At 45.3% G+C, this 27115-nt stretch overlaps 2 protein-coding genes and 1 long non-coding RNA gene across 16 annotated transcripts in view; 1 reads left to right on the forward strand and 2 right to left on the reverse strand.

The window, feature by feature from the left end:
• Positions 1-27115, forward strand: part of LOC105491307 (zinc finger protein 19) — a 94057-nt gene that overhangs the window by 28592 nt on the left and 38350 nt on the right. For 5 of the 10 annotated variants that reach the window (XM_071084889.1, XM_071084890.1, XM_071084896.1 and 2 more), the window contains one exon: positions 14655-14748. The exons of the other annotated variants lie outside the window; for them this stretch is intronic. The gene's annotated coding sequence lies outside the window, so the exon portion shown is untranslated. The remainder of the gene's footprint in view (positions 1-14654; positions 14749-27115) is intronic. 10 annotated transcript variants of the gene reach the window in all.
• On the reverse strand, positions 840-15128 carry LOC105491304 (carbohydrate sulfotransferase 4). 5 transcript variants are annotated; one of them, XM_011757569.3, is made up of 2 exons: positions 14964-15128; positions 840-3404 (listed from the first exon to the last, which is right to left on the reverse strand). In XM_011757569.3, the coding sequence occupies exon 2, from the start codon at positions 3402-3404 to the stop codon at positions 2286-2288; it is 1119 nt and encodes a 372-aa protein (XP_011755871.1). In that variant the 5' UTR covers positions 14964-15128; the 3' UTR covers positions 840-2285. The 5 variants fall into 5 exon arrangements, with proteins under 5 accessions (XP_011755871.1, XP_011755868.1, XP_011755870.1 ...); XM_011757566.3 differs by having other exon boundaries at positions 840-3470; XM_011757568.3 differs by lacking the exon at positions 14964-15128 and adding an exon at positions 13843-14659.
• Positions 21838-25962, reverse strand: LOC105491306 (uncharacterized). Its single transcript, XR_011616569.1, has 3 exons — positions 25764-25962; positions 24062-24136; positions 21838-22108 (listed from the first exon to the last, which is right to left on the reverse strand). It is a non-coding gene; the product is annotated as an uncharacterized lncRNA (long non-coding RNA).

Below are 27115 nucleotides of genomic sequence, written 5' to 3' on the forward strand. Positions count from 1 at the left end.
GCAATGGTGGACATTATATCTATGCTGCCCAATATAGTAGCCACTAGCCTCACGTGGCTACTGGGTCCTTGAAATGTGGCTAGTATGACTGAGGAGCTAAAAATTTATTTTTAATTAACTTAAATCTAAACAACTATTGGTGGCTAGTGGCTACTCTATCAGAGAGCACAGATATTTTCTTCAAGGGTGTGGCTCTTAGATTCTGGACCTCATTGGATATCTCAGACTTGGAATGCAGGCAATTTAAAGCTGTTCTAAAGTGGATCTTGAATAACTCTGAGACTTCTGTGTGGCTAGTCTCTTTTCTTGTATCAGGATGGGGTGATCTTTTTGGAGAAGGACAAGCAGGCATCACATAGGGATGGCTCATAAAGAGGTTGCTAACTTTAAAACAATTCAGACAGAGACCAGACTTTCAGAAGGGAAATCAGAGGTAGTTGAGTCTACCACTGTCTCTTTCCTCACTGGCCTTCTTCGCTGTGTTCACACCGTCATCTGCTGTTCTGGTTTTATTTTTAATGCTGGGAAATTTTACTCTGACATTGTTTAGGGGGTAAACATTTGCCTTGTAGAGGCAAGCATTTGCCTGGGAGATCCTAGGCTCTTAGGAGTTTTTAAAGATTTGGACATTAGAATAAATTAGCTTCTTTAAAGCCACATGTAAATTAACTTCAAGAGACCCAGCTGGGAAAAGTAGCTACTGAAGTATCTGAGGCAGTGGAGAAGCTCAATCACTACTCGGCCGAATGGAGTGCAAGAGTTCTGACCCGACATCCAGGACGCTTTATGAAGCTCGTCAAAAGGTGGCAACAAAAAGAAAGAGAAAATGACACAATCTCTCAGACTTGGACAAAGTGAGATATTTAAAAAGTCAGGACTCAGAGGTCCACGGAATTCCAGACATATAGGGAGCTTCTTTCTATTCTTTCCAACACACGGACATCACCCGTGTCAAGAGCAAGTGGCATACATACTCTGCGTTTGTGGAAGAGTCACCTTTCTTGGAGCAAGAAGGCGAACAGTGTTGCTGCCTGGTGCAAGGTGCGCTAGTGCCAGGCTAGCCATGGAAGAGTCACCAGAACTCCAGCCCCCATACTGGGGGATTCTGATTCTAGCAGATTTGAGGCAGTGCCTGGCAATCTGCATTTTTTAACAGGTGAGATTCTATTGTAAAACTAGATCTGGGGGCTCCTGCCAAGATTGGTAGTAACAACTTTTCTTATTGGGAGAAGTGGCCAGGAGGAGCTAAATAGCACCAGTCATACTAGAACTGAGGTCCTCTGGCTGAGGGATCAGAGTAAAAAAACTCTCTGCCCAGACCCTAGGTGACACATATGGCATTATCACAACTTATACCTCACACAAGAAAGAAAGGGCTTAGCTGCTGATTGTCTCTTTTCCACCAGTTCTTGAGAGGGCATAGACTTAGTTCATCATCTGAAACCAAACATTATCTTAGCAATTTTCCATATAAATGGGTGATAGATAATAGCAAAGGTGTTTAAAAAAACCAATAAAGATGATTACATCTATTCTTAGCTTAGGATCCCATAAGAATGAACATTTACTGCTAATAATTAACAAGCATTAAAAGGGACATTCTAAACAATCTTATTTTGGAATTTTAGTATTAACAGATGGCAGCTTCACAGGTCAAAGTCTCCTATGTGATAGGAAAATGCAGAGGGGAAGTGATATTCAAATGCGGCCCAGGCACCCTGTGAACTTAAGAGCTTGCTCTTTTGTGCAGAGATTTTGTTTCATATTTCTGATTACCGATAGCTGTGATGATCAAGCTCACAAGTAGGCATCCAACCTTGTTCCCACTTCCTTCCTTGAATCCACTGGGAACTCCGAGGGCTCAGAATTTGCATCTCTGTGGAAAATGCTGGTGAGCTCTTTGGTGAAAGATCCATTCCCCATTGGGCAAGATGTGGACAGGGAGGTTTATGGATCAATTCCACTGATACCGTGTCATGCTTAATAGGGCTCCAGGCCACAAAGTCTCTGAAGTCTGCCCAGACAGGAAGATCAAGAAAAGAAGAAGAGCAATACCCTGTTTCACTGGTGGGATATGCTGCTCACATAAGGTTCCCGAGTCTGTTTTCTAGACACAAGCATGGACACAAAAATCCTTCTGCTTGAGCATGTGTGGGCATAACTCACACTCAGTGTGATACCCACAGACATGTAGTTAAGGCTCAGAGATGTAGGCAAGGCTCAGAATCATTCAGAGAAAGTGACTGAGGCTGACACCAGGTGGAGGCAAAGCCTTCTCAACCCTCTTAGTGGTTTTGCTCAGGGACAGTCCATGTAGACAGAAGATCCAGCAACAGGTTTCTCTGTTCTTGTTCAGATCTGACGTGGCGGTAGCCCAGCAAATTCATGGCATCGCCACAGGCTTTCTGAAGTCGAGAAACCTTTTCATAGGGCAAAGACCAGCGCCAAGCCTGGGAGACATTTAGGGCATCCCTGGCATTTGTTTGGAAGGCGTGGTCACCCATGCCCTTGCCTCGGGTGATGTTATGCACCCAGGTCTGAAGATGGGGCAAGAATTCCAACCCCACGAATTCATACATTCGGGAAGTCTGGGCCACAGGGGCTCGGACCAGGTCCTCATAGCGCACGAGCAGGTAGCGTTCCTGCAGGGCCTTGGGCAAGGACTGGATGGTCTTGTAGATCTCCAGGTGGCTTTGGCAGATGACCTGCATCACATAGTAGGGTTGGTCCTCCTCCTTGAGTTTGTGCTCATGCTGCCCCATCACAATGCGACTGTCAATCATGAGATCTCCCTTTGTGCGTTCTCGGGAACGGAACACGGCCCGGGGGTCCCGGACCAGGTGCACGATGTGCAGGTTGAGGGAAGGGTCTTTCAGCAGCGGGTAGAGGGACTGCAGGTTGAAGAAGCGCACCTCCTTGAGCACCACGTGGCTGTAGGAGTGGCAGGCCTTCTCCACCACCTCAAAGGGCTGTTGACTGCACAGGAGCCTGCAGTGAGCCTGGGGGATGATTTCTTCTCGTGGGATGATGTCACAGGCAGGTGCAGAACACAGGGCCCGGCTGTTCTCCCACTGGAAGAGGCTGGACTGTCTCCGGGGACCAGGTTCCATGTAGGCATCAAAGACGCTCATGTCACACAAGAACACGGCCCGTATCAGATCCCGCACCGCCATGTGAAGCGTCCAGGCGGTGCTCTGCTTGAAGGTCATCCACACATGCCAGGCAGGCTCCATCAGGTAGAAGACATCTGGGTGCTGCCCAAAAAGCTGCCCCACAAAAGAGGAGCCAGAGCGCCAGGAAGACAGAACCAGCACGTGCACGTGCATGCGCTTGGGCTGTGCCTTCATAGACAGGGAGCTGATGTTGTGGCTGTTCATATAGAAGAATAGAGCCAAGATGGCCATCTGGAAAACCAGAAATAGCAGGAGCTTCATTTTTTTAGGCAGTAGCATTGTGCTGAAGTGGCAGACCTTTAAGGAACAAATAGAAAGGGTGGAGTTGGGCTGCTGTTTTACTGTTTGCTTTCTATTCCCCTTCTGGCCAAAGCCACCTGCTCTCTTACCCTCCACCAAGGAGCAACATGGGAAGCCAGAGGATTCCTGCCAACAGTGGCGCCAATTCCTCTCCACATGATTTCCTGTCCTTTACACTTAGTGTGTTGATACATTCTCCTTCAGGGTCTTTAATTCCTCCTTCCTGGTCTTTCTAAACCAAGCTGCCTTGCCCATTGGTTTACCAAAAATATCTGAACTGAGCCATATTTAATCAACATAAGGAAATGGCTCCATCATGGTGCCCTGCCGACAAGGATGTCTTCAGACAGGACATGTAGGGGAGGCTTCACCTCAGTCTAACTCAAGTCTTGGTTGAATGCCTTGTGATTCCTGCCGAAACAGAGGGAGATAAGCCACCTAGTGGAGAACTGCCTCGAGGCCACTGCTTACTCATCCCTCCATCATAAGGGAGACTGCAGCCAAGACTGTGTCTCATCTCCCTCCCTCACTGCAATTAAGCACAGGACTTTCCACTCCAGTCCCTCAAAGGATAGGGCTGCAGGCTGTACAACTGCTTGGCTTTAGTTGGAATTGTCTCCTCAAAGGCAGAGCCAGGTGCTCATGGTGCCTGTCACCTGTTTATCTGCTAGCTGGTGTTCTGCCATCAGTGTGCAGTGAAAAGTCTACTTCCAGCACCTGACCTCACGTGCCCATTTCTCACCCTGCCCTAGATAGCAAATCCTTCTGATTTGGTGTCATCCCGTGGGACCAAGGCCATGGGGAGTTGATCCAATGTTGACCTTGTATCTGTGTAGGTAATAAACTGTCTGACTCTATTTGAGCTGAATTAGGGTTATTTGAGCTATTAGAGTCTCCTTACCTGCCAACTCTAAGAAAGCATGGCAAGCCAACCTAAGTGCCACAGATCTCAGAGCTGTGTCACTCTCACCGGTGATACTTGTGACCCATGACTCCCACATTGCTGCTTGAGGCATGCTTGATTACGTGGGACAGTCTACTCAGGGCAGCTCAGTAGAGTTGGGCAAGCGTGTATCACACAACCCTAGGGAGTGCCATCCCATCAAGAATTTAGATATTTATTTTCAAAATGTTTTTTTGTAGGTGACAGTAAAGTATCTTGGTCCAACAAAATAAATATATTAAGGCTAGGCGCAGTGGCTCATGCCTGTAATCCCAGCACTTTGGGAAACTGAGCTGGGCAGATCACTTGAGGTCAGGAGTTTGAGACCAGCCTGGCCAACATGGCAAAACCCTGTCTCTACCAAAAATACAAAAATTAGCTGGGTGTGTTGGCGCATGCCTATAGTCCCAGCTACTTGAGAGGCTGAGGCAGGAGAATCGTTTGAACCTGGGAGACAGAGGTTGCAGTGAGCTGAGATCACGCCACTGCACTCCAGCCTGGGTGAAAGACTGAGACTCCATCTCCAAAAAAACCCACAAATAAAACAAAAAAAAATAAGTATATTAAGATGGTTTTCCTGTTGATAGACAGTAAATATCTAGAGAAAGGAGTCTCACTTTGTGATTCGTACGAAGTCTCATACTGACTGAAGGCAACATTTTGCCATCAGGGCTTGCTTTGTGTGAAAGGACCGCGGTTCCCAGTGCTATGCTAGAATGTTATTCCAAGGGAGATTTTAACCTCCTTCCCACATGACTTTGTCATTCTGGGTGACCTTCTGACATAAATAACTATTGGGAGAGAGAATAGCTATTGCACATAGTAAAATATTCATAGTAGTAGTAAGGCATTCATTTGTATATCACCATATACACAAGAAATTCTCCCTTCTGGCTTTAGTAAAAAATAGAGGCTAGATTTCCAGATGGTAACTGGGGCTGGGTTTGGGGGTCAGCTATTTTTGTGGTGGCAGGTCTTATACCATTTTTTTAAAAAGTATTTATTTATTTATTTATTTATTTATTTATTTTTGGCAGAGATGAGGTCTTGAAATGTTGCTCATGGCTGAGCACAGTGGCTCATACCTGTAGTCCCAACACTTTTGGAGGCCGAGGCAGGTGGATCACATGAGGTCAGGAGTTCCAAGACCAACCTGGCCAACATGGTGAAACCCTGTCTCTGCTAAAAATACAAAAATTAGCTGGACATGGTGGCTGGTGCCTGTAATCCCAGCTACTTGGGAGGCTGAGGTAGGAGAATCACTTGAATTCGAAAGGCGGAGATTGCAGTGAGCCGAGATTGTGCCATTGTACTCCAGCCTGGGCAACAAGAGCAAAACTCTGTCTCAAAAAAGAAAAAAATAAAAATGTTGCTCAGGCTGATCTTGAATTCTTGGCCTCAAACAATATTCCTGCCTCAGCCTCCCAAAGTTCTAGGATTACAGGCATGAGCCACCATGCTCAGCCTAAAAAGTTTTTAATAGGTAATAGTCACATGATTCGAATTGTTTTGAAAAGTATCTACAGACTTGGAATTTAAAGCAAGTGTTTTCTCAGATTCTGTATGCAGGAGGGAGAAAAGTGCCTGCCAGCCTGCAGCCCAGCCTGACACACCCCAGGCTTTTAACGTATGTCACTGCGGAGGGGAAATCTTTTTTTTTTTTTGAGACGGGGTCTTGCTCTGTCGCCAGGCTGAAGTGCAGTGGCATGATCTTGGCTCACTGCAACCTGCCGCTCCCGGGTTCAAGTGATTCCCCTGCCTCAGCCTCCTGAGTAGCTGGGACTATAGGCTCGCGCCACCAGGCTCGGCTAATTTTTGTATGTTAGTAGAGACGGGGTTTCACCATGTTGACCAGGATGGTCTTGATCTCCTGACCTTGTGATCCGCCCGCCTCAGCCTCCCAAAGTGCTGGGATTACAGGCGTGAGCCACCGCGCCCAGCCAGGAGGGGAAATCTTATGAGAAGCACTTGTGCCTGTGAGAGAGGCCTGTAGTCAGAAATTAGGAACTTCTAGAGCTATTTGTCAACATGGGTAGTGACATATCTTTAAAGGGGTCATAGTATTTTTCCAGAGGAAAGAAAACCTAAGAATTTTACTAGCTGACAAATCAGTCCTCTCTTCTTTACGTACTGACAGCTGCTATTTATCTGCTAGCTGGTGTTTTGTCATCAGTGTACAGTGAAACGTCTACTTCCAGCACCTGACCTCACCTGCCCATTTCTCATCTTGCCCCAGATAGCAACTAAGTTTGTTTGTTGTTGTTGTTGTTGTTTTTCTTTTTTCTTTTTTTTTTTTTTTGAGACAGAGACTTGCTCTGTTGCCCAGGCTGGAGTGCTGTGGTGTGATCTCGGTTTGCTGAAACCTCCGCCTCCCGGGTTCAATCAGTTCTCCTGCCTCAGCCTCATAAGTAGGTGGGACCACAGGCACACACCACCACGCCCAGCTAATTTTCGTATTTTTAGTAGAAACGAGGTTTTGCCATGTTAACCAGGCTGGTCTCGAACTCCTGACCTCAAGTGGTCTGCCTGCCTCGGCCTTCCAAAGTGCTGGGATTATACAGGTGTGAGCCACTGTGTCTGGCCTAAGTTCATTTTTAATGTGTCTTTTCAGTTGCTTTATGTGTACACAAGAACATTCAAATGTGTATGTGTTCTTAATTTTTTTCCTCTTTAAAATGCAAAAAAAAAAAAATTCAAGTTATCTGTTCTGTGCTGCCCTTCATTTTTAGTTGTCAATATGTCTTAGGGAGCATTCCAGGGCAGCTTGTAAAGCAGTTCCTCGTTCCTTGTTGCTTCGAAGAAGTATTATATGGATTAACCACAGTTTATTTAATCAGTTTCCTCATTGATGGGCTTACAAGTTGTTTCCAGCCTTTTGCCATTTCAAATGCTTCAGTGATGACCTTTATGTTCACACACCATCACACATGTATGTAAGATCACACATGTATGAAGGCAGCCTTCATACTGATCAGAAACTATTATCTATGTCCAGGGCTCCAGAGACCTGCGAGAGTGGATTTTAGGAGAGAAACTGGGCAGCCACAAAGGAGACTCTTGGCCCTTACAGCTTTCTTCCTGAAGGGAGAGCATGCCTTGCCAGTTCGTGGGTTTTCCTTGGAAGTCCCCTGAACCTTCTGGGAAGTATGAAATGACTCAAGCCAAACCTTGGGTGGCAATAGCAGAAAAACCCCTTTTCTTGCATTCATAATAACAGTGCTTTTCCTCTGGATGTGCCAAAAAGATCCAATGAGGATCATCTCACCTTCATGCCTGAAAATCACTTGCTATATGCCAGGAAAATGTCAATGAGTGGTAATTCCTGCCCTGTAGTCTTAGCCCTATAGATTAGAACAGGACCGGCTAGGCTGGGCGTGGTGGCTCACATCTGTAATCCCAGCACTTTGGGAGGCCTAGGTAGGTAGATCGCGAGGTCAGGAGATCGAGACTATCCTGGCTAACACAGTGAAACCCTGTCTCTACTAAACATCCAAAAAATTAGCTAGGTGTGGTGGCAGGCACCTGTAGTCCCAGCTACTCAGGAGGCTGAGGCAGGAGAATGGCATGAACCAGGGAGGCAGAGCTTGCAGTGAGCCAAGATCGTACCACTGCACTTCAACATGGGTTACAGAGCAAGACTCCATCTCAAAGAAAAAAAAAAAAAAAAAAAAGAACAGAACCAGCTAGGATGTGCTCCTAGTTCTTAAAACTTGAGTGCAAGAGGAAAATGATTAGAAACTAGGCTATTATTGATCATGGTCCAAGGATGTCCTTCCTCCCCGCAAAGACTGAAGAGGTGACTTTAGCAAGAGACTTCTCCTAAGGGCAATGTGAGTACGAGAAAAAGTTTGGAACAAAAATAGGAAGCAATGGAGCAAAACCAAAAGGAGAGGAAAATGAGAAGAACTTAACCTGTATACACTTATAAGGAAATGGTGATAGAATTTTATAAGCAGGGCTTATAATTAGGAAAAAGCTAACATTTCCTAGGGATTAGGAGAATAGACCTTTCAAAGCGACACCCTCCCTTCCTCCATCCAACTTGGGGCCAGTTCTGAGTCCTGTGCGGGGGCTTGATGGCTATGGGCCCTCCTTGCCTGCCAACTGCTGCTGGCCTGAAGCCCGTTTCCTCCCCAAGCTGGAGCTGGGCCTTCTAACTGCCCCCAGTTGTTCTCAGGTGTTAGTTGTCCACGGTTCTGAGGCACTCCCGTGGAAATCCTCTGACTTATTTTTCTTTCCGTGAGCACTTGCCCTGGCTAGAAAGCGTAGCTTTTGTGAAGCAAGTTCCATCCCTTGTCACTGAGCCTCAAGACACATCAGGATCTAGACGACACATGATGGGCTGGCCAGAGAGCCAGGGGATACTTTAGGATGTGTCTTGGGCAAAACTCGTTTCTGAAGACTGTAATGAGCAACAGAGGCAGATGCTCCTGGGCCCGGGCAGAAGTGAGGTGATGCGAGTCAGGGCGCTTCATGGAAGGGGACTCTTCAATAGTGTCCTCGAATCCCACTCTCCCATTGCCAGAATTCCCAGCTGTTCGTCTCTAGGGTGGCCTTTGACGTCGACCTTTCTATTCTGTCTCTCAGCATCTCCCCATCACCCACGGCTGCCCAAAACTACCTTTTTCATTTTTTTTTTTTTAAATTACTATTTTTTTTGAGATGGAGTCTCACTCTGTCAGTGATCTCAGCTCACTGAAACCTCTGCCTCCTGGGTTCAAGTGATTCTCGTCCCTCAGCCTCCCAGGTGACTGGGATTACAGGCGCCCACCACCATGCCCAGCTAATTTTTGTGTTTTTAGTAGAGACAAGGTTTCGCCATGTTGGCCAGGCTGGTCTCAAACTCCTAACCTCAAGTGATCCACCAGCCTCAGCCTCCCAAAGTGCTGGGATTACAGGTGTGAGCCACCACGCCTGGGCCAAAATCTTTTTGTTTTCCTTTTTTTTTTAGAGTCAGGGTCTCACTCTGTCGCCCAGGATGGAGTACAGTGGTGTGATCATAGCTCATTGCAGCCTTGAACTCCTGGCCTCAAGTGATTCTCGATCCTCCTGTCTCAGCCTCCCCAGTAGCTGGGATCACAGGTGTGTCCAATCACACCCAGATAATTTTTTTATTTTTCACTAGAGACTAGACCTCGCTATATTGCCCAGGCTGTTGTCAAACTCCTGGCCTCAAGCCACCTTCCAGCCTTGGCCTCCCAAAGTGCTGGGATTACAGGTGTGAGCCACTGCACCTGGCCAAAAGTATCTTTTTAAAGCACAAGTCTATCAACTTCCCTCTTAAAAATCCTTCAATAAATTTCCAGTGTATATGGGATTAAATAAACATCCCCACGCTTTGCACCTGGGGTCCTTCATGGCCTAGTCTTGATTTCGCATCACTCCTCTCTGTTTTAGTGCCTTAGGCTCCCGACTTTCAGTTCTTCCCAACTTGCCTTGTGATTTAAAAGCCCTGAGATTTTTGCAGGACAGCCACTGTTCCTTCAAGAATCTGACCACAGCCTGCCTTCTCCCTGAAAGAAATTCTGTCTCTTCCTCCTGAGATTTTTTTGTTTTAATTTTATTTTTTAGACAGAGTCTTGCTCTGTCACCCAGGCTGGAGTGCGGTGGCACCATCTTGGCTCACCACAACCTCCGCCTCCTGGGTTCAAGTGATTCTCCTGCCTCAGCCTCCCGAGTAGCTGGGATTATAGCCATGCCCAGCTAATTTTTGTATTTCTAGTGGAAACGGGGATGTGCCATGTTGGTCAGGCTGGTCTTGAACTCCTGATCTCAGGTGATCCTCCCGCCTGGGCCTGCCAAAGTCCCGGGACCACAGGTGTGAACCACCGCAACCGGCCCCCTCTTGAGATTAATTTGTTTCCCAGACCTTCTGTTAGCAGCCTTCCATCTTGACAGTAAAAGGCTGTATGAGTGCCTCTCTTTTCTCTGGGCCGCTATAGCTTAAGGGAAAGGCTGTATCTTATCTTACAGGTAAATAACAGTTCTACAAATGATCAGGGCTCGGCTTATTAAACACTTGCTAAATAAATGAGTAAGTGAGTAAATAGATGAGCGTGGGCTCAATCTCCTGATCAAGATCGCGCCACTGCACTCTAGCCTGGGCCACAGAGCGAAACTCCGTCTCAGAAAAAAAAAAAAAAAAAAAAAGCCACACAGCAATTGCTAGAAAGCAGAAAACCAAAGGAGCTCCTTTAAGAGAATGAAACGTAAGTATCCGTTTCTGAAATGCACACAGGACACTCTTCAGCATCACTGACTAAAATTTAGGCTATTGAATGGAGCAGTGAGCACATAACCCATGCCGTCTCAGTTACTTGGACCAAGCTACTAATAAAGTCAGAGGCGTGGGTTGGATGCAATATGGCACAGTAACCCTCAGTCCAAAAAACAGTTACTATACCAAGCATTAATTAAAACCAGGAGAGAAATTATTTTTCTCTCCCTGTATGAAAATTAGTTTTAGATTTAAAACTAATTTTATATTTAGTTTATATAAATATATAATATTTAATATATTATATATATATTATATATTATAAATATATAATATTATATAAAATTATATAATTATAATTTTATATTAGTTTTATATTTAAAATATAAAAACCGCATTGCTGGGTGACAGGCTACCTTGCTGGAATCAGCTCAGTTACTAGGCTGACAAAGCAAAAGCAAAAAACAAAGCAAAACAAAAAACAAAAACAAAACAAAACCCAACCTCAGCACATTCCATCATCACCACCCCAAAAAATTAATTTAAAAACATGTTGCCCCAATGATGGGTGAGCGGTATCATCTTAAAACACAAAGGACAGCCATTTCTGAGGAGTCAAGAGAACCTCAGGATCTTGAAAACACCACCAAAGAGGTGGTGAGAAGGGAGAATCTATGTTTGGCACAGGAACCACGAAGGTGCCGGATGGGTGACCTCAAGCAGCAGCTGATTAGAGAGAGCTGAATTATAGATGTCCCCCAAATCGGTACCATGTAGCTTTGTAGAGACAAAATGGGAAATTCTGAGGTGGGGCAGGAAACCAGACAGATATTAATTTAAGAAGTCTGGATTCCAGTCACTGGATACATTCCTAATTTACACTTCCCATGAAATTATGCCCCTTACAAGTAGAAATTAGATACAGCAGAAGATACCTTGAGCAAAGAGAGAGGGAATGGGGTTGGACTGGGGAAACTGGCATCCTCACGAATAGCCTGAAGACCTGGGAAACCTCTGGATATAGGCACCTGGGTAAAGGGTGTCCATATAACAAACTCTCCCTAGACAGTGTCAGGAGGATTGGACCTGGGTCCCGCCAGGGCTGTGCCACTAGTGCCAAGGACAGTGCATGGCACATAGTAGGTGCTCAAGGAACATCTATCAACAAATGACAAGTGAACATATATTGTGCAGTGTTTTTTTTTTACTATATGAGACCCAGAAAGGAAGATTGAGCAAGATACTATAAACCAAAAATAAAATTCTAAGTTCCCCCAACCATCTGAAAGGACTTCCTCCTCAGCCAGGACTTTTTTTTTTTTTTGACATGGATTCTTGCTCTTTTGTCCAGGCTGGAGTGCAGTGGCATGATCTCGGCTCACTGCAACCTCGACTCCCCAGGTTCAAGCGATTCTCCTGCCTCAGCCTCCCGAGTAATTGGGATTATAGGCACGTGCCCATGTAATCCCATGCCTGGCTAATTTTTTGTATTTTTAGTAGAGACGGGGTTTCACCATGTTGGCCAGGCAGGTCTCGAACTCCTGACCTCAAGTGATCCACTGCCCCAGTCTCCTAATAGTGCTGGGATTATACCCGTGAGCCACTGTGCTCAGCCAGGGTTCTTTTTAAAATTTAACTTGAGAGACTGTTTCAGGCCATGACAAGAAGTGGGGGTCTGACATGCCTCATTATACCTCTCCAGCATTAACACCAACACAGACCTTAAGTCTGATAAGAAACATTTTACAACCTATTCTCTCTGAAGCCTACTACCTGAAGGTTTCCTCTGCAAATAAGAACTTGGGTCTCCACAATCTGTTATCTTAACCCAGACATTCCTTTCTATTGATCTCAGGTCCTTAGATAAACTCAACCAACTGTCAACTAGAAAAATTTTAAATCTACCTATAAGCTGGAACCTCCCACCCATACTTTTTTTCTTTCTTTCTTTTTTTTTTTTTTTTTGAGATGGAGTTTTGCTCTTGTTGCCCAGGCTAGAGTGTAATGGCAGGATCTCAGCTCACTGTGGACTCCACCTCTCGGGTTCAAGCGATTCTCCTGCCTCCACCTCCCGAGTAGCTGGCAGTACAGGTGACTGCTACCATGCCCGGCTAATTTTTTTTTGGTATTTTTCGTACAGACGGGGTTTCGCCCTGTTGGCCAGGCTAGTCTTGAACTCCCGGCCTCAGGTGATCCACCTGCCTCAGCTTCCCAAAGTGCTGGGATTACAGGCGCGAGCCACCGCACCTGGCCAGATGTATTTCTTAAATGTATTTGATTGAAGTCTCATGTCTCCCTAAAGTGTATAAAACCAAGCTGCACCCTGACCACCTTGGATACATGTTCTCAGGACCTCCTGAGGGCTGTGTCACGGGCCATGGTCACTCATATTTGGCTCAGAATAAATCTCTTCAAATATGTCACAGAGTCTGACTCTTCATCGACAATATTACATTTATTTTACATAGAAAAGTATTTCAGTTCCAATTAGAAGTTTCAAACTTGTCCAAGGCCATGCAAGATAGACGTATCTTCTACCTTAGCTGATATGCTGGCACCATAACTTAATCATATTGCACATGGGCATGGTGTTCCACATTTTTAAAGCCCTTTTAGCTGCAATTATGATAATGATCCAGTTAGATATTTTAGACAGTGATGAGCCATTTCCTCATTTTTCAGAATAAATTAAATTTTAATTGGCTCATCCGGGATAAGAGCCCTTTCTGGATCAGAACCCAGGTTTTGGGGGTCCCAGGGCTGAGAGTTTTCAATGGTCACACTATCCCTCACCTGAGCTAGAGAAAACCTACAGTTCCTTACACCTCCTGCCTTCCACTCCCCAGCAGAAAACAGAGGAGAAGCTGCAGGAAGTACAGAAATGTGAGCTCCAAAGCCGGGATCTGAACTAGTTTGTTGCACCAGGGGAGCATCTACAAAATATACATCAGAACAGCCTGACCTGCTTTCTGGGCTCTTTTGGACCCATTTAGGGATAGAGCTGGTGGGGCTCGGGGCTGCTGGTGAGCATCTTGTGTTTTAGTTTGCCCAGAAAATTCCCCAGGTGATCTGATTTATCCCCTCTACGCAAATCGCCTTCGCCACTGTAATCTCCAGCTTAGCTGCCAGAGGTTATCTGTTACTCTTGCTCAAGCAGCTCTGGGATAATGGCTCTGCATTGGAGTCATACACAGAAATTCTCTCCTTACCTTGTGGCTTGGGCTTCCCTGCTGCTTTTGAGAGGCTCACTGCTAGCCGGGCCGTGCGCTTTTCTCCTCTGACTCACCAACTCCCCTCTTGGCTTCCTCCTACTTGCTTTTGCATAACCGTCCCTACTCAGAGCACATTTCACTGTCCTCTCCCTTCTGCCAAAAACAAAAAAGGACCCACCTTGCAAGATGGGCTTGAGAAAGCACTCGCTCCCAGGAAGCTGTGAAAGTAACAGCTTTAACACTGGTGAGACCCGAGGGGTGGGGAGACTGCTTGAGGTGGGCTGGGAGAAGCAAAGGAGGAAGCATTTTCCCCCAGACTGGAGGCATCCTGGAATGTTGACTCCTGAAAGGCAACTGTGAAGGTCAACTCCCTTGGGGGAGAGTAGGGAGGGGGGAAAAAAGGGAAAGAAAGAGGGAGAGAGACCCAGGGAGAGCTAGTAGATGAGGCTGATAGGGAAATTTCTTGACACTTACAACCGGACAGGCTACAAAATCTCAAACCTGATTCCTAGACCTTATCTCCGAGGAGAAAATGTGAAAGTTATTTCTTGCATTGCACCTGCCTGCTCACTCCACCCTGGGTCTAGGGAGGTAACATTTCTCAGCCTCTGTGTCGTATTCAATATCTTCACCCTTTCTACAAGAGGTTATAAATATTTTCTGGGAGGACATAGATGTACTGGCTTGGTGGTACAGGAGAAAAAAAATCCCATTTAAGAAAAAAAGAAACAAGTTATTAAAGATTACAACTTCTCCCTTGCTGTGTGCCCTTGGCCAATCACATATCTACTCTGTGCTACTTTACACAGTTGTCATGAGTCTGAAACAATGGATGCCCATGAATGAACGTGAATTGTGGTGGAGAATGGAAGCCTCAGACTTTCAAGTCCAAGATCTTGCCGGGCAAGTCATACCACCTCTTTGAGCCCTAGAATATTATCAGTGTTAAATAAGGGTAACAATATCTATCTTACAGTATTGTTGTGAATGTTAGGATTAATGCATGAAGCTCCTAACACAATATTATGACAATATAAGAGTTAAAAAGTGGTTGTTATTATCGAATAATAATGCCTCCCCACCCCCGCACAACTCAGCTGCCAGTTCCTTTTCCAGACCTTGGAAGAGAGAGAGCAGGCAGGGATGTGTGAGCTCGGGGATGATCGTTGCCGATTTCCATCAGCTGAGTCCACTAAGCACGAATGACAAGAACCTGTGGTGCTTGCCTTGAATTGATTTCAATTGTGTGGCTCTTCCTCCCTTCCTGTTTCTCTCTGGCAGAGAGAAGAGAAATTTCTCTTCCTCCAATGAAGGACTTTGGGCAGAGGTGTAACTGGAAGCGCTGGAACTGGGCAGTTGGTAGTTTTGCTTTTATGGACAAAGAGATGATTCAGGTGCTGGCACGACAGAGCGAGTTGGCACAAGGCTTTATCACGCATACTCAGAATAGTATGTAATACATGAAGTTTATTTCTGGAATTTTTCCATTTAATATTTTCAAATCGTGGTTGATGATGAGTAGCTAAAACTGGGAAGCAAAACCGTGGATAAAGGGGGACTCCTGTAGTTTTACTCCAGCCCTTTCTAACGTTCTTTTCATGTTTTTTCAGAGCCTTCCTAAATACAGTGAGGTCACTCAAATACACCATAACCCCAAGTAATTCAGATCACCTGCCATCTTTCCCTTGCTAGGAATTCATGCTGGTAGAATACCATCAGCCAAAGAAAGGCATCATCTGGTCACTAGTATACGGTGGTGACCAGCATATTCAGATACTGGACTTCCAAGGGCCTACCACATTCCACAGCACTGGGAAGAAATTTGAATGTTGGTGTCTGATATCCAGGCCTTCCTGTGGAAGTCCTGCAGTCCACGTCTCTAAGGCAGCACTGTCCAATAGCAGTCTCTGTGATGATGGAAATGTTCCATATCTGCACTATACAGTAGCCACTGCCCACCTGAAACGTGCCTAGTGCTACCATATTGGATCATGCAGTCAAGTAAGAGATCTAATCTTTTTCTTTTTGAGTTTCCAAAATCTGATAACAGATATAGACCTCTGTAGAAAAATGTACAGTTGCTCATTTACAAACACAAAATCATATGCAATGCCAAGGAATCCCAAGTTTAAAATCCCTACAAAAGGCTGTGTGTACTTGAAGTGATTTAGACAATTATCTCCTGGGGACCACTATTCAGCAGAGTGGCTGTTCTCATCTTTGCCCTTGGAAGTTTACCATCTTTACTGTCTGGGGACCCACCTGAGTGGTGAAGAGGCCTGGGGTCAGCTACTGACCTAGACTCTGATTTTCTCAGGGGTCAAAAGGATCTTTCTGCTGATTATACTACCTACTTCTGCTACCTTACCCTGACCATCACTCCAAATGAGAATGCAGTTTCTTCACTTCCACACTTACCCACATATCTTTTCTGTCCCTATTGACACTAAAAGGACAGTGATGCTTCCTTGAGTTTCTTTTCATGTAGGGGCTCTAGCATTCCTCATTTTTTTACTCTGAGCATCAGCCTGCAATGCAGATATCCGGGCCTGAAACGGTTGAGGAACATGTCACTCCCTACATTGGTCACCAGCCCTGTTTTGCTTACCAAAGCCAGTGTCAGGCCTGAGTAGGTCACTGGCTAAGTGGCTGAGTTTAGAGAATAGATTCTGGAGGGCTTTGTAGTTTGGCTAAGTTTCTGAAGGCTGTAGAGACTGGATCTTAGCATCATAGGGAGCCAGCACCTTTGGAAGAAGTGTCTGCAAGCCAGGAAGGAAATCTTGGTTGCTGTAAATCCTATTATCAAATGGGTAATTGCTTTCAGTAGAACTTGCTTCCTTGAACTGGGCCCTGGTGGTGGACATCTGTGTAGGAAATCCGCCAGCAATAGGATGTCCCTTATCTGTGTTAGAAATATTTATTTCAACAGTGGGAGAATAAATTGGACTAGAATAGATCAAGATTAGCAGAAAAATGAACACAGTTTTAAGTTTTTCACTGGTTCTTGCTTTCTTGTTGCTCCTTTGTAAAGAAGAGAGGATAGGAAAATAGGAAATAATGAGCCAGGAGTTCCTAGTAAAGTTCAGGCATCCCTTGTATGTCTTTAATGGTTCAGGAACATAACATTGCTGCATAATTGTGGCTTTATCTGGAATCAGTCTCCTGAAATTCTATCTCTGGTCTTCCAAAAACTGTCAGAGACGGCTTCAGGTGACCCGTGATGATTTAGTCAAGGAGTTTCTGGAGAGGAAATCTGGGGAGACTATCAGTGTGTCTTCCGGTGGACTGTCACCTCATGTATCACATTGATCACCAATGTCTGTCTAAAGGTAAAATAGCCTTTAAATAGCTGTCAAATTTGCCCTCCTTCTTTTTATGTCAACAGCCACTGTCTTCGGTCTGCCTTTCCATTTTTTGTTTGTTGCTTGAATTTCTGCCAACAGCCTCTCACTTTTTCCCATATCTCCAATCTTACCCCCTCCAGCCTTCCCACTCTACCCTGCAGCTAGAGTGATCTTTCCTAGGATGGATCGGATCCCCAGCATTTCCCTGATGAAAATGGTGCAAGGGAGCTCATTAGAGACACAGTACAAATTCCTCGAGATGCTTAGTTAGGCACCTTTTAAGAGTTGGTGTCTCTCGGCCGGGTGTGGTGGCTCACGCCTGTAATCCTAGCACTTTGGGAGGCCGAGGAGGGCAGATCACCTGAGGTCGGGAGTTCGAGACCAGCCTGGCCAACATGGCGAAACTGCGTCTCTACTAAAAATACAAAAGTTAGCTGGGCATGGTGGCATACACCTGTAATCCCAGCTACTCAGGAGGCTGAGGCAGGAGAATAACTTTAACTCGGGGAATGGAGGTTGCAGGTAGGTGGGTAGATGATGTGCTGGGAATTTGTAGAAATTCCCTTTTTATTGCTTTTATTTTCCTAGTGAGTGAGGGGATAAGGTTGTCAGCTGAGTCTGAGGATGGGGAAGGAGTTATGGAAGCTTGAAGAGAGAGAGGAAGATATGGAATGGCAATCTATGAGAATACGTCAGTGACTGTGCTAGGGTAATGAAGTAAGATAGACGAGTGAAGCTGAAGGCCAGTGGTCATAAACTTAAAGTGAAAGCAGATAGCAGAGGTGTGTAGTTTTTCCAACCAAGTTCGGCTACTACTTCTTGTGTGGGGATAGGTGGAGAGTTAGATTTGAGTGAGACCTCCGCGTTTCTGGAAAAGTACAATGAAGTATTAGAGAGGCAAAGGAGCCTAGGGGATATTCAAGGGCATAATTATAATAATGAACCATGGACTCTAAGCTGGTTAAGAGGAGAAAGAAGGACAGAAAGTTTATAGCTGAGCTAAGTTGGAGGGCAAGTTGCGTGGGAGTGAGGAGGTCAAGGATTTGAGACATCAGGGCTTTGAAAGTATCATCTCTAAGGATATTGAGTTCACGTAGAATTGTCCCAGGAGTAGAGTTGGAGAGTGGCAGGGGTCATATGACTGTAATGAGGGCAGTATAGTCTGGTTAATATCAGAGTCAAAGCTGGAAAGGTTTAAGAAGGAGGGAGCCAGAATAATCTGGAAGCAGCAATGAAGAACAAGAACACCTATTCCACTGTGGAGTGTAAGAGAGAAACAGACACCATCTGAGAGGACTGCAGAGAAAGCAGTGTCTTCAAAGGAGACCTAGTTTCCTTTAGAGCAAGAAAGTGAAGAGGAAATGAAGAGACTTTGAGAAAAGATGGATTTTGTGGATCCCAACAATGAATTATTGAGGGTGTCAGGGGATGGGGAGGGTGGGAAATGGGGTTAGAAAATGAGATGTTTGGAGCCATTTGGGATTTGGGATGAAATGCAAAGGATCCTGGGCTACTTGTGTGACTGGCATAAATCAGAATAAAGGAAATAATAACAGATAATGATGGCCTCCAGGAAGATAGTGGTGGCCAAACTGAAAACTTGGGGAAGGGCAGTGTGAAGAACCTGCCGGGAGAGGCTAGGGTGCTCCCTCTTTACTCTTGGCAATGGTGATGTGGAGGCCAGGGTAGAGGTGTTGTTGAAACTCTAGACATTGAGAAACCACATTACCACTTCTCCAAACAATGCAAAGCATCTGGAGTCAGCTTGGTTGAAGGAACAAGAGTTTTGGGCCAGGCACAGTGGCTCATGCCTATAATCCCAGCACTTTAGGAGGCCAAGGCAGGTGGATCACCTGAGGTCGGGAGTTCGAGACCAGCCTGACCAACATGGAGAAACCCCATCTCTACTAAAAATACAAAATTAGCCGGGTGTGGTGGTGCATGCCTGTAATCCCAGCTACTCAGGAAACTGAGGCAGGAGAATTGCTTGAACCTGGGAGGCAGAAGCTGTGGTGAGCCGAGGTCACGCCATTGAACTCTAGCCTGGGCAACAAGAGTGAAACTCAGTCTCAGAGAAAAAAAAAAAAAGAGTTTTGAGGGAGAAAGAGGAGATAGATCATGGAGCACTGAGGGAGTAGGTAGTTCTCCAGGGGATATCACAGGAGTTCCTGGGTGTTGACCTGTGTGACATGAAGTCATGTAGTCATACAGTTGGGGCGGATACAGTGGCTCAAGAATACCATCGGGTGACTTATTTCTACGGACCATCAACTTCATGCTTATTGCCTCATGGCCAGGAGACAGCTGTGCACATCTAGGGCTCACATCTACATTCCAGACAGGAAACTGCAGAAAGGTTAATAGCTGCAGGGCGTATGCATCACATAAAGTAAAGATGTGAAAGCACTTCAATCTCCAAAGCTCTTGGTTCATGTGGGTTGCTCTGCTTAAAGCGCCCTCTCTCCTTTATGGCCTGGCTAACTTGCATCTTCTCTTTCAAGATTCAACTCAAGTCAGCATCACCTTCTCTGGGAAACCGTTCCTTATGTCCCTAGGCTGAGTTAGGCGCCCTGGTCTGTGTGTGGCAGATTGCCATGATGACCTCCATTCTCCCATCTTTTTATCTATGCCCTATGATGTATAACTCTGCCTGGAGTCTCAGCTATGCCACTCGCTTTGATGGTTGGGATTTTTTTTTTTTTAGATGAAGTCTTGCTTCTTTACCCAGGCTGGAGTGCAATGGTGCGATCTCGGCTCACTGCAACCTCCGCCTCCAGGGTTCAAACAATTCTCCTGCCTCAGCCTCCCTAGTAGCTGGGATTATAGGCATGTGCCACCACGCCCGGCTAATTTTTGTATTTTTAGTACAGACAGGGTTTCACTAAGTTGGACAGGCTGGTCTTAAACTCCTGACCTCAAGTGATCCGCCTGCCTAGGCCTCCCAAAGTGCTGAGATTACAGGCATGAGCTACCACGTCTGGCCTGTTGGGATGTTTTTAAGCAGAGGCTTAAAAGTAACTTGTGCAGTTGGATGTGTTCTTGCTCTTGTGTCTAAGTCACTGCCATGAGATCATGCCTGCTGGGTGAAAAGCATGGGAAGCACATCCAAATTACCACAGTTGTCCTAGTTGAGGCCATCCTAGATCAGCCAATGGCAGCTAACCACCAGACACTTCAGTGAACCCAAGCCAAATCAGCAGAACCTCCTAAGCGACCACCCTAGATGCATGAGAAATGAGATTTTTATTGTATACCACTGAAGTTTCATGGCTGGTTGTTACTCTGCATTCTGGTAGCCTTAGATAATTGTTGCAGAGTCCCTTCAGCATAGCTGTGTCACAAGCCTTAGCCATGTCTGTCTTCCCAACTCATGTTGGGAGAGAATCACCTTTTATCTGTGTATATCACCTCTTGTCTGTGTATATCTAGCACTCAGCACAATGCTTGACCCATAGAAGGCGCTTGGTGAAAGTCTGGGAAAGGAAGGAATGAATGAGCCTTTGTTCAACCTTAAAAAAGGAAACTTTTTTTTTTTTTTTCTTTTTGAGACAGAGTCTCACTCTGTCACCCAGGCTGGAGTGCAACGGCATGATCTCAGGTCACTGCAACCTCTCTCTGCCTCCTGGGTTCAAGCAATTCTCGTGCCTCAGCCTCTCGAGTAACTGGGATTACAGGCATGTACCACCATGCCCAGCTGTTTTTCTTTTTTTTTTTTTTTGAGATGGAGTCTTGCTCTGTCATCCAGGTTGGAGTGCAGTGGCGTGATCTTCGCTCACTGCAACCTCCGCTTCCCGGGTTCAAGCGATTCTCCTGTCTCAGCCTCCTGAGTAGCTGGGACTACAGGCGCCTGTCCCTATGCCTGGCTAATTTTTCTATTTTTAGTAGAGACTGGGTTTCACCATATTGGTCAGGCTGGTCTTGAACTCCTGACCTCAGGTGATCCACCCACTTTGGCCTCCCAAAGTGCTGGGATTACAGGCATGAGCCACCGTGCCCGGCCTAATTTTTGTATTTTTAATAGAAACAAGGTTTTGCCATGATGCCCAGGCTCGTCTCAAACTCCTGACCTCAAGTGATCTGCCCACCTTGGCCTCTCAAAGTGCTGGGACTACAGGCGTGAGCCACTGCACCTGGCCGGAAAAGAAAACAAAACAAAACATGAAACTGCAGAAAGGTTAATAGCTGCAGGGCATATGCATCACATAAAGATGTGAAAGCACTTCAATCTCCAAAGCTCTTGGTTCATGTGGGCCACCGCGCCTGGCCTTTATTTTTCATTTTTAAGACAGTCTCATTCTGTTATACAGGCTGGAGTGCAGTGGTGCAATCACAGTTCACTATCACCTTGACCGCCCGAGCTCAAGCGATCCTCCCAACTCAACCTCCCAAATAGCTGGGACTATGGGTTTTTATTTTTTGTAGAGACAAAGTCTCACTCTGTTGCCCAGGCTGGTTTTGAACTCCTGGGCTCAAGTGATCTTCACGTCTTGGCCTCCTAAAGTGTTGGGATTATAGGTGTAAGCCACCGCATCTGGTTGCTTTCAACCTTTGAGCAAGGGAATGACATAATGAAGTGTTGGGTCAATCTAGCTGCTAGATTCTAGCAGTATGGTGGAATGGTTTTTGCAGAAACATGTTGAACGTCATATCAAATAATTTAATGCCAAAATACTATTATGCAGATGTACCCATTTATTTAAAAATCACGTATCTCTTAAAGTCTAGATTGATGCGAGGATGCAAATGAACAAGAAATCATTTTAAGATCATAAGGTTTGCTCTTCTCTTCCTGACAGTCATCTAGTTTGTGGCCTATTGTGAGTCCATGAATTACTTGTTTTTTTTCCGGGTATTGGGTTGTCCTCATTTTCCTTTGTTGTGCCTTTGATACTCTCCCTTGGGTCCTGTTGGTCTAGTTCCTTGAAAAAATAATTATAGTCAGGGGTAGAGGTCAGAAGTAAGAATGAATGAGACTCCATGAAGCCAAAACTAGAATCAACATTGGGATAAACTGTTCTAAGCTCCTTTTCCAAGAACACAGTTCACCCGAGTTATTATAGCATTTACTTTTTGGGTGTGAGGATATTATTTTGCCTTTGAAGTGTGTTTTATAATCCACTGATTGGACACGTTGCTATATTGCTGTCACTATTTCTTTTTATTCAAGAGGAACTTAGAGTTAGGAAGGATAAATAACTTTGTCCAAATTATTTTGTTATGTTAGTCACAGAAGCGTGTCTTTTCATACTCCATGCCTCTCTAAGACCTGCTGTTTCTTCTAGAATGTTCTCTTCCCCACCTGACTCTTATGCCACCTGCCAAAAATTCAGCCTTGTAAACCCTGTTCAGACATGCCTTTCCTGCGTAACCTTCCCTTCTCCCCGTGCCAGTTCTTTCTTCCTGCCCCCCAAAGTAAATTGTGCAAACCTCTGTAATGATGCACATGTGTTTAATAGGGGTCTTCCCTTTTGTGCTCCTAGTACCAGCATCTAGTACACAGTAGGTGCTTAATTAATGTTGGATACAAGGGGAGAGAATCTAAAGGCAAAGAGGAAAATTTTAAACTCTTCCAAAATCTAAGCAAAAGGTAAAAGAGGCAGCACCTAAAACCAGTACCTCTTGGATTAATTTTTTTCTTTAAGATGTTGGGGAAGGAGGCTTCTCAGTCCTCCCGCAGCCATCAGGGGGTCGTTGTGGGGTCGCTTTCCCGGCTTCACCTCAGGGGCTCCCACGCGATCTCCGCAGCCTCCCTGGCACCTTACCAGGGCGTGATCTCTCCCAACACCTCCCGGCAGCCCCTGTGCTCTACACAGTGCACATGCGCTGTGCGCCTTGTTGCGTTTCACACGCTGATGCACCCTCTTCTTTATTCCTCTTTGTCCTTTTCTCACATTTCCTCGCCCAGGAACTTTATTTTCACCCTTAGAGGACATCTGCCTTTCTGGCCACATCCTCCACCCAGCGCCTCCCTGGAGAGCTGGCAGAGCCCCACTGCGGCGCTGGGAGGGGGCTTCTGAACCCTGGGCTGCGCTTTCTCTTGGCACGAGGCGTTTTCCTTCCAACTTCTCTAATGGTCAATCGGGCAGTGAGGACTCAAGGAACGTGAGCACAATTTGGTTAGGGGGTGAGGAGGAGGCCTACCCTGGCAGGCAGGCCGGCTTTTCCAGCTACTTCTAGCTCCTTGCAGACAAACCACTGGTCCCCCAGGCTAAGGGCTGAATCCTGTAGGTGGATAGTCCTGGGGTCTCACGCACAACCCATGCCAGAAGAATGTTTTTATTTTCTTATTTTTGCTCACTTGTATTTTTTGGGGGGCGAGGGGGTAGGGTCGTGCTCTGTTGCCCAGGCTGTAGTGCAGTGGTGTTGTCATAGCTCACTGCAACCTTGAACTTCTGGGCTCATGTGATTTTCTTGCCTCAGCCTCCCAAGTAGCTGAGCCTACAGGTGTGCACCACCACTGGAAAGAAGATTCTAGAAGAAACACGTGCCCCTCCCCCCTTTTTTTTGTTTTTGTTTTTTTTTTTTTTTTTTGGAGAGATGTAGTAGTCTTGCTATGTTTGCCCAGGCTGGTCACTCCTGTATTTTCTAATTTTTAAAAGTGCACATGTATTTCTTATGTGATAAAAACCCTTAAATGCAAAAATATCTTCTTTGGTAGTAGGGATCCTTTGTGCAGCAGACTTGGCGGAAATCTCAAATATTTGTTGAAAGCGCATAAAAGAAAGTGTGCATCAACTTTATCTCGAATCCTGCCTCTTCTGAAGTTGTAACTCAGATGCAGCCTTCTCATAAAACATTTCCTTATATCCTCAATTACATGGGCCTACAAAGCCTTATCTGATCTGGCCACGCCCAGCCCATCCCTCACTTACCGGCTCACCTCCTGCTGTTTCTCATTCCTGAGGCTCTGAAACCTTGGCCTGTTCCTCCCGGTTGTTCCTGGCACACTGGAGAAAATTGATTAATATTTGTTGAATGAGTGAATGAATGTGACCTCTTCCTGGTTTGTATCATTCGGACAAAATCTGTTCTGTTCTATAGTTAGGTATTTGTCCTGTGTCCCCTACTGTTAAGCAACTCGAGCCCTCTTACACCCTGTGATATGACCCACGCGGTGCCTGGCACAATGCTTGGTATGTAGTAATAACAAATATTAACAATAACAGTAGGAAGAGTTGTTACTTGAGTGATTACTAGGGGCCAAGTACTGTATTAAACATTTATAAGTATTACCCCATTTATATATTTAATGAGCATGAAGATACCCAGATTATAGGAACGCATACAGCCATAAACGTAGACTTCTATTCTTAGTGCTGCTTTACAGTGGAGGAAGCTGAGGCTTAGAGAAGTTAAGTAGCTCACCCAAGGTCACATTGCTAAGACGTGGCATTACAGGAAAATGCAATCCTAAATTATTATCAGATCCATAGTTTTCAAAGTGTGGTCCAGAAACCACTGGGGTCCTCAAGACCCTTTCAGGAGGTCTGTAGGTGCAAAATCATTTTCATAATCATGGCAGGACATTGTTTGCCGTCTTCATTCTCGTGTGTGTGTATGGTGGTTTTCCCGACGCTATGTGTCATGTGATATAAAATCACCTTGAACGCAGAAGCAGAAAGGAGAATCCAGCTGTCTTCTATTAAGGCAGACATTAGATTTTCAAAAATGTAAAATAATGCTAATCATTCCGCTTAATTTTTAAAAGATAAAATATAGTTTTTTTTTTTTTTTTTTTTTTTTTGAGACGGAGTCTCGCTCTGTCACCCAGGCTGGAGTGCGGTGGCCGGATCTCAGCTCACTGCAAGCTCCGCCTCCCGGGTTCACGCCATTCTCCGGCCTCAGCCTCCCGAGTAGCTGGGACTACAGGCGCCCACCACCTCGCCCGGCTAGTTTTTTGTATTTTTTAGTAGAGACGGGGTTTCACCGTGTTAGCCAGGATGGTCTCGATCTCCTGACCTCGTGATCCGCCCGTCTCGGCCTCCCAAAGTGCTGGGATTACAGGCGTGAGCCACCGCGCCCGGCCAAAATATAGTTATTTTTAGTAAAAGCATTTATGTCAACATGTAATATGTTCATAATTGTCATTTTTCAATAAATTAATAAATATTTAAAAATTGTCAGTTTTGATTTCCAATGTGGTAAGTATCTATAGAGAGGAGCCCATATAAACAAAAACACTATAGGATTCTCAGTATCTTTCCAAGTATTAAGAGGCCCTGAGACCAAAATGCTTGAGAATAGATGTATTAGATAATATTTGTTTCCTCACAGCTCTAAAATTTAAAGGTTCTCAACTCCTGGGGCAGTTTAGATAATTTGTAACTGGTCTAAATTCTCAATCTGCAGATCAGCTTGGAAAAGAGGGGTAGCCCTGGGGTCTGTCTCCATGCCTGGTCCTGAGTGGTCTTGGCTACCTGGATTTATTCTGGTCTTAACTCCTCTGTGAACTTCTGGAAACTCCCATTCCTGTCTTGGGCTCACACATAGCTCCCGAGTAGACTCATTATTTCATTCCTTTGTGCCCCATATCCCCCATTCTCTTTTATGCTTATGTGACAAGTCAGATTTTACCTTGATCCTGGAATAGACCTTTCTCCTAACTTTCTATACTGTCTTACAGAACAAAGGTTTTTTGTTTTTGTTTTTCCAATATCCAAACACTTTCTGGATTCTGGATAAGCCCTGAATGGCTTATTTCCTGTTGCCATGGTATGTATAGAATTATAACATATCTTACGTTCTAAATTATTTCTCATTGATTACCTCTGGGAAAAGGAACTGGGTGGCAGGAGAAAAGAGGTAGGAGGAAATCTTACCTCTTTCGTAAAGCTTTTGTATTACAGAAATTAAATTTAAAATTTTGTTCCAAGCAAAGCAAAAACAACAAACAACAACAACAAAAAAACCCATACACAAATATCTCCTGAAGGCCAGGCGCGGTGGCTCACACCTGTAATCGCAGCACTTTGGGAGTCCGAGACGGGTGGATCACGAGGTCAGGAGATCGAGACCATCCTGGCTAACACGGTGAAACCCCGTCTCTACTAAGAAATACAAAAAACTAGCCGGGCTAGGTGGCGGGCGCCTGTAGTCCCAGCTACTCGGGAGGCTGAGGCCAGAGAATGGCATGAACCTGGGAGGCGGAGCTTGCAGTGAGCTGAGATCTGGCCACTGCACTCCAGCCTGGGTGACAGAGCGAGACTCCATCTCAAAAAAAAAAAAAAAAAAAAAAAAAAAAAAAAAAATCTCCTGAAATGTGATTATGTCTGGAACTTCCTTGTTTGGTGGGGCACTCCTTTCGGGATAGGATCATTTTACAGGGTGGATTCAGAAGTCCAAAGCATGTCACAGGTCACTGGACTGTGAAGAAGGAGGTGCCGTTTAGAATGGAGACTGCTTTTGGGAACTTCAGGTTTTGGGTTTTTTTTCCCCCTTCAGATATCTGAATCATAGTTTCCTGGAATAAACTAAGAATATGAATTGGCCTCTCTTTAGGAACATTATTTTAAAAAGTCTTTGCCCAGGCGCAGTGGCTCACGCCTGTAATCCTAGCATTTTGGGAGGCCGAGGCAGGCATATTGTCGGAGCTCAGGAGTTCAAGACCAGCCTGGGCAACCATCTCTACTAAAATAGAAAAAATTATCTGAGTGTGGTGGTGTGTAACCGTAGTCCCAGCTACTCAGGAGGCTGAGGCACGAGGATTGCTTGAACCCGTAAGAGTGAGGTTGCAGTGAGCCGAGATCGTGCCACTGCACTCCAACCTGGGCGACAGAGTGTTTAAAAAAAAAACAAGTTTATGTGCTATAAATTTAGATATACAATTGCTTCTTGGCCTTTTGGCTAACATCAAGTGTAAACTTAGATATAAACAGTACTATATATTACATATAATCTACATACTGAATCTACTTTATACTTTTTAT

The sequence above is a fragment of the Macaca nemestrina genome, chromosome 18 (assembly GCF_043159975.1).
Source record: "Macaca nemestrina isolate mMacNem1 chromosome 18, mMacNem.hap1, whole genome shotgun sequence".
In the NCBI taxonomy this organism is placed as follows: Eukaryota; Metazoa; Chordata; class Mammalia; order Primates; family Cercopithecidae; genus Macaca; species Macaca nemestrina.

Bases quoted from the DNA above. Each gene is read 5' to 3' on its own strand.
- LOC105491304 (XM_011757566.3), bottom strand. From the start codon at position 3,452: ATGCTACTGCCTAAAAAAATGAAGCTCCTGCTATTTCTGGTTTTCCAG.